Source organism: Colletotrichum orchidophilum (assembly GCF_001831195.1).
Source record: "Colletotrichum orchidophilum strain IMI 309357 chromosome Unknown Scaffold_6.1, whole genome shotgun sequence".
Lineage (NCBI taxonomy): Eukaryota > Fungi > Ascomycota > Sordariomycetes > Glomerellales > Glomerellaceae > Colletotrichum > Colletotrichum orchidophilum.
In genome coordinates, this window is record NW_019172962.1 from 68,288 (window position 1) to 80,341 (window position 12,054).

Sequence of the window (12,054 nt, forward strand, 5' to 3'; positions counted from 1 at the left end):
ACAGTTTACGGGGTCGCCAGCTTTGGGTAACGTGGTATGCTTCTCACATGATGGCAAAAATCCTCGCGGGGCGATAACGTATCCTGGTATACTGGTCAAGCAGTCCTTTCCGGCAACACTCGGCGGTCCGCCCAACGTGACGGATCTAGATAAAAAACCAAGCGTTACATCGCGGGCATCGCCGTCGACAATGCTTCAATCTCTTTCAACGTCGGATGTTAGACGGAAGTAGAAGTAGTAGAAGAAGCAAAGTGGAGGCAGTGTTCTCTTGATTTTGTTTGGTTTAGAGATGTAGACGAGTCTCGTGGACAGGAGAATATCCCCGCCCGCTGAGTTCCTGATGTTGATGACTCCAAGCTGAGACGACCACTCTTCTCACACATTACATATCACCAGCCTGGACAGAAAAACATAGAAATGGTAAAAGAAAAGAAAAGAATCCAACCAAGACGTCCGCTTCTTCTCACTAGATCAAGCCTATCGCCATATTCACGAAAAACGCTGGTTGCAGTTGCGAGGAATGAGACCTGTCCTCGCTGGGTTGGTCAGACCATGGATCGTCGGCCAGTTGGGCGACGCGCATTGCCCACTGCGCTGCCGACTTCATCCACATGCAGGGCGATAAACAGACGTTGGGAACCGGGTAAGTGGGACCGGGCCGCGCCGGAGAAGGGAGGGGCCGGGGGCGCGGGGCGGGGGCGAAGAGGTGGTCAGGCTTGGGGGCGGCCGAACCAACACCAACGGTTCCTGTTACATGAGCCTAATACCAACGTCGCTGCCGCGGCTAGAATATGTGTTTGCTTCTCGTACCCAGGCATTCTGCGTATGCCTGGTCTTGCAGGAAGTACCTATAGTTCAATTTCGGAATGTCGTATTGAGGGGAAGAGGGGTACGCACGCGTACGCAGCTCCGCAATGTGAATTGTCTTGTTGGTCTTGGGGCGGGAAGGGGAGGTAACGGGGGAGGACAAGGATTTTTCCCCCTTTCGAATTGGAGGTGTCATTTGTCTACTGCTAAGCCATGGCTCGTTGGATGTCGGTGCCGGCTGCTGTTAGACGGGAGAACTACCTGGACTGGGACGCGTGTCCTCGCTACTCTGACTCAACTGCCGGGATACACGCACCCTGGGAGGAAAAGAAGAAAAAAAGCGCAGGCTGACGCTGAGAAAAGTATCTTGCGTTGGAGGGAAACAAGCATCACCTTGACCAACACAATCTTGTAGGTTGATTTTTTAAAAAGGAAAAAAAGAAGAAGAATTTCCTGCCGAAGCGTATTTGACTTGTTGGAGCGCGAGCGGGTGTTCGTTCACAGGATGACAAAAATCCCGGAATCAGCGCCGGATCCATCGCCCGCCACCAAGATGATTCCATCGAGGCACAAAAAAAATTGATGTCTGAATGAAGACACACGCACACACCCTCTCGTCCTCATCTAACATCAGTCTCCAAAAAAAGTCGAGGAAGCCATACGAAGAAACTTATCGTCCAAAAGACGATTCCCTTGGATGATATAATACTGGGTGCGAAAATAACCAAGCAAAACGCCGCGCCCCACCCCGCAATCCTGGTTTCTCCCGTCCTCGTACAGCTAGCATCCCTCCATCCCACTCCGCTTACGTCAAAATTCAGAATATCAATAGTATGGCGCTTTTAATGGTTCCCAATGATCAATCCAAAACCGCAAACCAACAAATCCGCCGCCCCCAATCCTGCCTCACCTGATAAAGAAATCCCCAAGCGCTTAAATCCCCCCCCCCCAAAGAAACGGGTTCAAACGGGCGGAAGCGGCAACGGAACCTCCCGCAAGCCACACAGCCCGAGCCTCCCGTCTTTCACCCTTTCACCTTCGCCATACGGATAGGTAAGGAACCTATCCCACACGGACCATATACCCGTCCGTCCGTGTGACGCCCGCAACAAGCGCTTTATCACCACTCACTCGTCCGAGCGGGTTTTGTTCGACAACCACTACAATGTGCTACCCATAGTGCCGTTCTCCTTTACCGGCAACCTGTGATAGGTCGGATTACTTACGTCCCAAGTTTTTCTTCTGAACCAAACCCCGCCACCGACTGTAGATCCTACTACCCTTCCACGCTTCCAATCTTTGGCATGACCTCACCTTTGCTCGAGTGCAGTAGATCAAAGTTCGGGCCTCGCTAAACTAGAAGACCTCAGATTAAGGTAGCTTGCTCATTGACATCGCATCCTTTGGACACCACACGCATTAATCACGAGGTGAAGTTCGAATGATGAGGAACCAGACAGCCTTGGGGGGAGACCAAATCCATATATTTTTTTCATTAGGTTGCTGCTCCATCCTGAGCGAGCGTGTGTGCCAAAAGAAAACTAAAGAGAAAGCAGTCCATCCGTTCCGTCTCCAACGCAAACCCATGTGATGATCTATCCGCATCTTTCCCAGCAAAAATCCCCCATCTTGATGCGGCCAAGTTTCCCTGTCTTTTCCATGTCGAAGGGAATCACGAAAACCCATTATGGCTCCGGCCGTTCTGGTATCCCAGGAGCGGTCGAGGGCTGAAAGGCAAGTGAAGAACTCCTGCGGCGCAACCTCCGGTGTAGAAAACCCCATAGCAGGAAGACAAGGAAAAAAGGATCCCCCCAAGTAGCAAGCCAGAAACACCCCGATCCCCAAACCCCTGTTTTTTGTGATTTTTTTCGCCGTGTGAAGAAAGAAGAGTCGTCTTGTGTGCTTGTACCAACTCCCCGGATGTGCGTTTCCCAGTCCCAACCCATTCGAGTCAAACCAGATGTCGGAATCCACGCCCACGCCGATTGTATGCTCGCAAATCGAATCATAGGTTGCCCCTCCGACGCTTTTGGCACCCGAATCGTTCCATGCCCAGCCCCGAATGGACAACTGCCCAAAAGAACAGAAAAATGAATCGCCCTGCTCCGTGTTCACAGTCGCCAAAATTTCCCAGATCATCCGAAGCAGTTCCTAGACGCTGTGATGTCCCGCCGCAGCTCCTGGCCGACACCCAAGATCACTGCTGACCCCCTCTTTCGAATCCCTTTGACATGCATCCCCTTTTACCCCGTAGCAATACTGTTCGACTCCAAGATTGCAGAATGCGGCCCCTGCTGATGGTGTAAAAAGAAAACTCCTCAAAAGATGCCGAAAGACACCTTCACACCGAGTACCGTGTCGAGCCCGAGGTATATATCAAGTTTTCCGTGACCGTGGAAATTCAATCGAGGTTGAAATCAAACTGAAACCCTCCACCCGCGCAAACCTCCCATCCATCTTTCTCCTCCTATTCAATTCCATAGTTGCGCCGATGTTTTTCAAAGACGTAATGCGATTTAAGGCGACAAGATCTTCTAGCCCCAAACGCTCGCCGGAGGCTGGCTCAGGCCGGAAGACTGAGGACCCCACACACCGTTTCCGCGGCCCCAACCACCGGGGGACGCCAATGGAGTCGTAGATCTCTTCGAGGACGAATTCGAGGCTCCAGCCTGATTTCCTGAAGGCCGAGTGCCGATGGGAGCGACCGTTTGGGCCGGTTTGGCTCCGGCCGGAAGCTCCTGACGCGGCGGAGAGCCGCCGGGCGACGAGTTGTTGGTGCGGGCTGCAGCCTGACTAACTGCCGACTCGAATGCACTCTTATTGTTGCTCGGAGCGTTGGGCTGAGGGCTAGCAATGCTACCGCCGCGGGAGCCTTGTTCACCCGGGGGTCCGGCAATGGAGCCAGGACCGGCATCAGTAGCGGAGACGGGAGTGTGAGCATCACCGTGAGGAGGCGGGCCGCGAGCCGGGTCGTAGGTCAAGGGAGATTGTCCGCGTAGGCTGGAAGGACCGCTATGGGTCGGGACACCAGTGCGTACGACTCCGTTCTCGTCAACGTAGCCTGCCTTCTCAGCAAACGGGCCCTCGCCATATAAGGCGCTCCGCTGACGAGCGATCAGGTCGCGAGTCTCTTCCTCGGACATGGCCTTGGCACCATAAGGGATGTCAGAAACGACAGCTGCGCGCACAGTTGATTAGCATGGCTTCCTCCGAAATCTCTCGGTATTACGGGGAAGGGATGGACGAAGGATCTTTCAGGATAGCATCTTTCGACAATGACATGACGGGGCAGCAGGATGCGCATGATGGTGAAACCCCTCGGCCTGAATTATCTATTTTTCTGCTTTGCTGGTTCCCCCCTGGCATATGGAGTATGTGTGCTATACAGAAGAGGGCGGCCTACTTCGTTGGTATTGCTGCTCAGTGTGCAGGTTTCGCAGTTCCCGCTCCCGTTGGGCGGCCATCCTTCTCTTGGCCTGCATCATCTGTTCCGCGTCGTTGGAGCCTCGGGAGGGCTGGTGGCGCTGGGAGGCGTAAAAGTTCTGGAGGTTCGAGTTGGGATGGCCTCGGGCATCATCGAACTGATTCATCGAGTGCGGTCTGGGTCCGGGACCGGCTCCGGCTCCCATGCGTCCGGCTGCGCATTCAACGTTAGTATCGGGAAGGCTGCGGTGATGCCCGCCTGTTGCGGGCAGACTTACTGAAGTCGAGGGATTTTCTGGCGGGACCATGACCGGCGGGACCCATCTTGGGACCACCAGGGGTTGGGTACTCACGTCCGCGACCGCCCATGCCGTATGATTTCCCGCCCTTGGCAAGATTCTCGTACGCACGATCAACCTCTGTAGGCCTAGCAGTCAGTGTCCGCACCACATCTATAGTAATCATCTTGTCAGCCAGGCTCTTCCTGCGCGCGACACATTGCAGACGCGGGTCCACGATGGAGTTGGAGAAACCCGCGCCATGTATTTGCTTGCCATGCGCCGAAGATTTCGGTGTGACCTACCCTCGAATTGGTAGAAGAATGCGAAGTCGTCCTGGGGCGTTGGGCCGCTGGCACCTGTTGGCGAGAACCTCGAGTCAATTCCGGCGTCTGGTTTTGCGATCTGGTGCTGTTGCGACAACTGGGCCGACTCACCAGCACGGGCAGGAGGCGCTTGGTGTTCCCAGTTGTTCTGGCCGGGATTGGACCATTGCGGGTTGTTCTCGTAGTAGGACATGGTGATGCTTGTGGTTGAAAGAGATGAAACCCGGTTGGCCACAGTTGTTGTCTGAGAGGTCGAGACGAAAGTGCCGCGCGAAAACGTCGCTCAAGTGTGTCCGATCCTTCAAGAAAGAGGCGGGGATCAGTTGATGTCTTCTCACAGCGATGTTCAAGACCAGAGGCGCGGTTGAGAAGCCTCAGGGGGAACGATGTCGCAAAGGGATGGGTTGAAGGAGGGCGCCGCAGTGTCAGGGGAGAGGCCAACAGGGAAAATAAATTTTTGGGTATGGGCGGCGGCGCGGTTAAATGTCTCGCGGCTTTTTTTGCGCAGGGGTTGTAGCGGACTGACAGGGAAACCACTCACCAAAGGGGAAAAGAGGGACGGGGTTTGTTTCTCAAAGTCGTTGCGCGGACTCGAGTCAACGACCACCGGACTAGAAAGCAGGCGGGTAGAGCAAAAGCAAGGCTCTCTTTCGGCTTCGAATGCGCAAGAAGAGCTCTTTGCAGCGAACCTTGGTGCAAGGGCACTCGTTTGAAGTAGGCGGCTGTCGACTGGTGCAGTCTGAGGTGATGGGTAGGAGGAATCAGGCGAGTGCTCCGAGATGTAGGAGAGTGAAAAGAGTAAGGTATGCTGGAAACGAGACGACAGGGAACTGGCGGGTCGAATCGGACGTATGGGAGTGTGCTCTGGGTATTAGAATGCAGCGGCCGGGTCGGACAACCTAGAGTGATGCCGATGTCAATGTATCCTTTGCTGGAGGCTCGTGCCTAGGCTTGACTTGGAACCGTGGCCAGGCGACGTGGAACTTGAAGCAGTGAGGAGAATATAGGAGAGCCAGCAGGGTAGGGCAGGGAGGAAGTCACAAAGAGAATGATGATGATGACTCTGTGTTTGCTAGTGCAGCCAGTCCCGGGGTGGCAGGATTAAAGAGGCGAGTGTGGAAAATGAGATAAAAAAAAATGGGGAGAAACGGGTGTAAGAGACGGGTGTGAGAGGGATGAGCACTGGAGTACTTCGTGCGGTGCAGCCAAGCCGACGCGGAAGGTAGGCCCAGTTGTCAGTGGGTGGGTGGAGGTCGAGGAGCAAAGGATGGGACAGACAGGAGGCAGCGGCAGGCTTGTACTGCGACTTCCAGTTGTGACTTGCAAGTTGCGACTTGGGCCGACTGCAATTGGGGGAGTTCGGCAGCGACAAGTTTCCAGCCAAGGACAGAAGTGGAGGAGAGGGAAGGGGGGAATACCAATGTGAGGTAAGGCAGGGTGGCAGGCTTGGAGGTACCTTGGGGGCAGCGAGAAGACGAGGCAGGGGTGGCGGGGAGGATGAACGATGGAGGGTGTAGGCCATGGGCGAAGGAGATGGAAGTTGACGGGAGGAAGGTGCCAACTGGATGAGGTACCTTCGACTACCTTGAGGTGGCACTACGCAAACTCCAGAGAGTGGGAGCCACCCGACATACAACCCGCCCACGCCCATGCCCACCCATCGCTTTCAGACGTCGGAGCTTCAAAAATGTGCTGGGTATCTGTACGGATACTATAAGTATACCGGGTATTGTGTCCTCAGTCTTGTACCGTCCTCATATGTACCTTAAGAGCGTATATACATCACCTGCCCCGCCCAAGGTGCCTTGCTTCACCTCACCTCACCTCAGGTCGTTCAAGGTAAGGAACCGGATATGCAACAACCAGAAAGAGCGAAGGGGGAAGGGGGAAGGGGGACCGGGGGGAAGGGGCACGAAGGGGGTGCAACCCCCCCCCCCCCCCCCCCCCCCGCCAAAAAAAACGGGGGGGGGGGAAAAAAAACGGCGGCGGCCCGGAACTGGACCTGCAAAGGACGCACACTGCAACCGCGCCGGGGACCCCAAATGGGAATCTGGGCCAAAGGGGGCGGCGGACTGGAACTGGACCTGCAAAGGACTGCAACTGCAACTGCGACTGGGACACCAAATGGGAATCTGGGACCAAGGGGAGGGGGGGCAGGGACGAGGGATGAGGGACGACATTGGACATTCGTGACATTCAGCAACGGGACGCTAGCACAAGAACGTGACGGAAACTCCATCGCTGGGAAGGAGGAGGACGGGGTGGGGGTGACCGAACCGGAGGAAGGTTCCGATACATGCTGCATTCGAAAACGTGCCTTCGACTTTCCATGTGGAGCCCAGAGGTGTACTTACTTACCTACCTCTAGGTATCTGACTTTGCCTGGCATTGCAATGAATGGATTTATCAACATCGTCAACTTTCTATCGTGATACTTCTTGTCCTCAGTCTCTTCAATCTCATGGGTAAGAGATATCATGTCTGGCGCATCACACCCAGACACAACACACTGGGCGCGGCCGACGGTTCTTCCAGCTGCGGTGCCAAGCCTACGCGCTTACCTCGAATTCCTTTAAAGCTTCTCCCTTCCACTCCGTGACTTGGAATTCCCCGACACTGGCCGAGGGAGCCTGCCGCGACTCGGGAGGCGAGACGGCGACTTGAGACGAGACACCACAGGAGGCATGTACCAGATACTGAAGTTGGACGGTATTCCTCCGTTGGGCAGTCTCCAAATACCTTTACTTACCCGCCCGTCTTGCTGTCCATGTAAGCATTTGACAGTGCTTACTCAACAGCCAACAACTTCCATCATGATACCCACCAGGCTGCACTCGGCTGGTCCGTCGCAACTTTCGACGAGGCAACCAAAATGCAGACCATGCACTGCTGGACTGCGTGGTGTATGCATACAAGTAGGTTGAGGTACTTTGCCTCTTGGAAGATGTACACTATTTCGGTGATGTGAATGGGAGAGATGCGGAACACGGGGGCGTGTCGACATGGGAAAAGGCCGAGGTAGCTAGCTGGTGGATGGGTTTTTTCTATTTTATTTTATTTTTCGGAATGTGGCCTGGCCCCTGCCGCTCAGCATCCAGAACCCATTAAGGTAGGAACTGGAACAGATAGCTAATATGATGAAAGACCATGTCGTCGTCAGCGGTCGCCCGCCTGCACCTGTCGCCTGTAGCCTGTCGCATGCGGAATCGGGGATAATTAACATTTGGGATATCGCGTGGGCAAGACGCCATTAGATGAATACAATCTCTAGGTGCTCTACGGATACTCCGTAAGGTAGCTTCGCAGTGCTCCATCCCATCAGCAAGCTTCCAACCCAGGCGGGCCGGGGTCGGCAAGCGATCCACTCGATATTGGAGAAGCACGAGAAGGAGATTGGCATTTCGAGATGAAAAGAGGAGCATGCATACTCCGTACTGATTTGTATCCATGCCTTCCGCGCACCATCTCGCCAGCCCTATCTGTCTATAATATTGTATATCTCTGCTGCCGTTGGGTCAAGTTCTCCGACTGGTACCAAGACAGCTGGTAAGGAAACTGCCAGCCTCCGGTTCTTCGTGATGAGGTAAAACGGAAAAAGGAAAAAGGAAGGTGGACGAAGAAAAGATGAAGATGACCCGACACGTTCCTTAGGTAGTTCCCCGTCGAAATCTCCATTGTTGCGTTAGCGCCGTTTCGACTTCACGGTATCGGTACCTCTTTGTGTCTTGGGTTCCCGCCCGCGCCGTTCGTTCTTTTTCCCGAGCATTTCCATGTTCGTCTCTCATTCCACGTCGCGTCTTTTCTCTCCCCCGTCCTTCTCCCGCCCCTTGAACAGTCGATGCTGGGATTCCTGCCATCTCGCGCCGCGCAGCGCACCAGGACAGACTCGTGAGCGTCACTGACGAAGCAAGCAGACAATCTCCAGGGAACCTGAAATAACGACTGGGCCAGACACAGACCAATGTGTGGAGAGCACCCCTGCCAACCACTTAAACCTCTGCTAGTCCACCCACGCTGAAGAGCAACAAGTACCCATGTGCATGGCCCTTTCCGCGATTGCCATTACCAAACAGTATCTACGGGGGGACGTGCTTTATCCGTATCGCCGCAGCTCAACCTGGAAAGTGCGATGAAGAGATAGGCATCTGTACTGTACCTTACGTTGGCTCCGAGAAGCTGTCCTTGTGGTGCTCACCTCCAGGTTAAAGGAAACAACGTCTAGCTCCCTGGGCTTTCGTCAGGAACGTCACATCACTTATCTGTTAATGAACACCTCTGCGGCCCGTCGTTGCGAAAATCCGTCACCGTCATGTGAAGTTCCAAACAAGTTGGCCATTTTGCAGGATAAGCGATAGGCAGGCGCATGCGGTTTTTGGATATACACATAAACCTCTCTCTCTGCTCTCACTTGCTGCACACTAGAAACCCTCGCATCGCGCACATCATGTTCATTGACGATACGTCCAGCGCCGGCGAGTTACTTTCAGCTAAGCTGGACATCACCAGGACCCATCATAGTTCTCCTCGCAGGAAACCGCTTTCCCGAAGACCAAGAACTGTAGCTCGGGCGTTATCTCGCCACACATCAACTATCCCCGGTCTTCGTCAGGCGCGACCATTTCGAACCTGTTGCGGCGTCTTGCTGACGCCTATTTGAGTCAACGTTGATCTTTCTGCAGAGCGAGCAAACATTTCAGCCACCGACGCAGGAAACAGAAAGCAAGCCATTGCCACCAGTCCCGTACTCCTACTTCGGCATGCCTCCATGCCTATCCCAAAGAGCAAACCCCATGGTCAAGGCCGAGACCCTTCTCATCAATTAGTACCCCAGGTGCCAAGTGGGCCGCAGATTTGCTCTTTCGCGCGCTCTAGCAGCAATAATTCTCGCGCCTTGGCATACGGGTCCCTAGAACTCACCTCATTCCCGCCAGCCTACAGACAAACCCCTATTTCACCACATTGGAACGACAGTCTCGAGGTTCGTACGAACGTGCCATGCTTGCAAGACCTCAACAAAGAAGCATCGTGTCGGTAATTTCCTTCTGTGTACGCATCTAGCCCCAGCGGCTACTCGCAGCTTCGGGTCCAGCAATTACGTCAGCTGAGGCCGTAACCCGCCTCTATCTCGAGATGCGATTTGATCGGTTAACGTCTCAGATGGTCACTCTTCATCTTTTTTAGTTGCGTTTCTTCGCCTCTGGGGGCCGCCCTAGTCTGACTTACCCTACCCGCTAACCAGGTACCGACTCCGGAGGTGGGTGTCCTTGAACCTCCTTGCCTCGCCTCTCGCTCTCCGAATTCTGACAACTACCTACAAATTAAAATACGTTACCACCACAGTTGATCAGCTCGGGCTTGTCGACAAGGATGCACCGCCTATGGCTTGCAACCCTTTTGGCCAGCCATCACTGACACGTCGACGTGCTGCCGTAGCGTAGGTGTTGCCAGCAATTGACCTCCTCTACTTTGAAGGTTTCCTTGCCGGCCGCTGTCAACGTGATCGGCCTTATTCTATTTAATGATTTGGGTGCGGATGGCTTCCTGAACAACGAGAGATCGAGCTTGTTACCCCGCACAGCGGTCGCCTTGTACACTCGCACACGATCACCGAGGCACCATTCGATCCAACCGAGCCGCCTTCCTTACCGTGTACAATGGACCGACCTCCCGCCGCGTTCCCACCTCCCTCTCCCCCACAGGTCATGCACAGGGCTTTGCGGACGGCGCGATTCCGTCGGGAACGGAACGCGGGAAGACTATCGCTGGCAATTCTAGTGCTGGGAGAGCAGCAGTTCGATCACCATTGTCAGAGGGCGCCGGCGTTTTCGGACCAAAGACGACTTATCTTCATGGGTTGAAAGTCACTGACATCAAAAGTTCGGCAATAATTTTGACACCCAGGTCGCCAGTGTTCTAGAAGGTTACAGAAGGACAGTTCTCGCCTCCAAGATGGAGAGCCCTGCCTGCCTTATGCGTAGAAGTGGTAATCAAATACAACTTTCCCGGATTGCTCCTCACTTCAGGTCTCGAGAAGTTGAGGTTCGCGCTGCGGCCCCATTCGCCTCAGGCAGTCAGCGTCCCGAGCTTCAGACCGCGAGGCCAGATCCCCCAATATGGCAATATCTACGGATACGTGATCCACACTTCATCCTACCCTGATCCCAGATCCCTCAAGCTTTACGATTCAAGGCGCTGGCAGACTGGCAGCTGGGGCCGTCGCAATGTCAACGAATCATCAAAACCGTGCGATGTGATCAGACCATCACCGCCGAGACGAGATAGGATAGTGATGTCCGCGGAGTCTGTCCGTCTTGGGCTTCCGCTCGGTTGCTCTGAGGCCTAATGTCGAAACGGTCATGATTATGATTCATCTTGATTCGGTCCAACGTTCCGAGCGAGTGGACGACCGTTTGATGAATTGATGAGACTCCCGAGAGACCTGGACACGCAATCAAGTAAGGGTGATTGGATACCGACGACGACCACGACGACGACGCCGCCGCCGCCGCCGTTGTTGCCAAAGATGCAGCAAATGGCCGCAGTGCCGTCATATCTGGAACCTGCGCAGCCTGCAGCAGGTCATCGTCACACACCTACGTAGCAGGCATCACGTCTCACGCTGCAAGCCTGCAGGGCTGTTCTAGTACTGGTGGCTCAGCTCTCCGAATGGGGGAGCAACAAAGTGGCTGCAGAAGGGCCAGCTATGCGCGGCAAAAAGTCGGCATCGAACTCGAAGGTAGCTGGCCGATGTCTCTCAGCGATCCGTCGGCTACTGGAGCCCTCCCTGACGGAATGGAAGACGCGCCGCTGATTGTTGAAACTTGAATGGAACAGTTTCCAACTCTGTTCTCTTGTCGGCTAGGGAAGTGGATCCATCAAAGGATCCCTGAACCTGCTCCCTTTCATTGGAAGCAACTTACGTCTTGGCTCTTCACCTGTTTGGACCCTTTGGGCTCTGGCTGGTACGATTTTTCCCCCAGCCGGAAACACCTCATTACCGGTCTAAGGGATCTTTGGGGAGACTGCGAGATACGACAGACCGATCCGTCACGTCTATTGGACGGTCGTAATCGCCACGGTAAGGAATCCGCTGTGGTAGAGTTTGGATTCTGTCGCGACTGCGACAGCCCAACCCGACGATCTGGATGGTGATGGTCTGATGACAGCCCGCCTCCCAAAGGACCTCACAGTCGTCCCATCTCGCTGAACCTTAGATTCTT

At 54.5% G+C, this 12,054-nt stretch overlaps 3 protein-coding genes across 3 annotated transcripts; 1 reads left to right on the forward strand and 2 right to left on the reverse strand.

Annotated features, from left to right (window-relative positions):
- Positions 1 to 2,226: 2,226 nt before the first annotated feature.
- Positions 2,227 to 2,946, reverse strand: CORC01_01136 (uncharacterized protein; the record flags this gene model as incomplete). Its single annotated transcript, XM_022612792.1, has 1 exon — positions 2,227 to 2,946. The coding sequence occupies one exon, from the start codon at positions 2,944 to 2,946 to the stop codon at positions 2,227 to 2,229; it is 720 nt and encodes a 239-aa protein (XP_022480553.1).
- Positions 2,947 to 3,341: 395 nt separating this feature from the next.
- CORC01_01137 (uncharacterized protein) lies at positions 3,342 to 5,027 on the reverse strand (the record flags this gene model as incomplete). The annotated part of the gene is made up of 4 exons (XM_022612793.1): positions 3,342 to 3,985; positions 4,211 to 4,444; positions 4,509 to 4,682; positions 4,814 to 5,027. The coding sequence occupies 4 exons, from the start codon at positions 5,025 to 5,027 to the stop codon at positions 3,342 to 3,344; spliced, it is 1,266 nt and encodes a 421-aa protein (XP_022480554.1).
- Positions 5,028 to 10,488: 5,461 nt separating this feature from the next.
- CORC01_01138 (uncharacterized protein) lies at positions 10,489 to 11,177 on the forward strand (the record flags this gene model as incomplete). The annotated part of the gene is made up of 2 exons (XM_022612794.1): positions 10,489 to 10,687; positions 10,858 to 11,177. The coding sequence occupies 2 exons, from the start codon at positions 10,489 to 10,491 to the stop codon at positions 11,175 to 11,177; spliced, it is 519 nt and encodes a 172-aa protein (XP_022480555.1).
- Between the last annotated feature and the right edge of the window lie 877 nt (positions 11,178 to 12,054).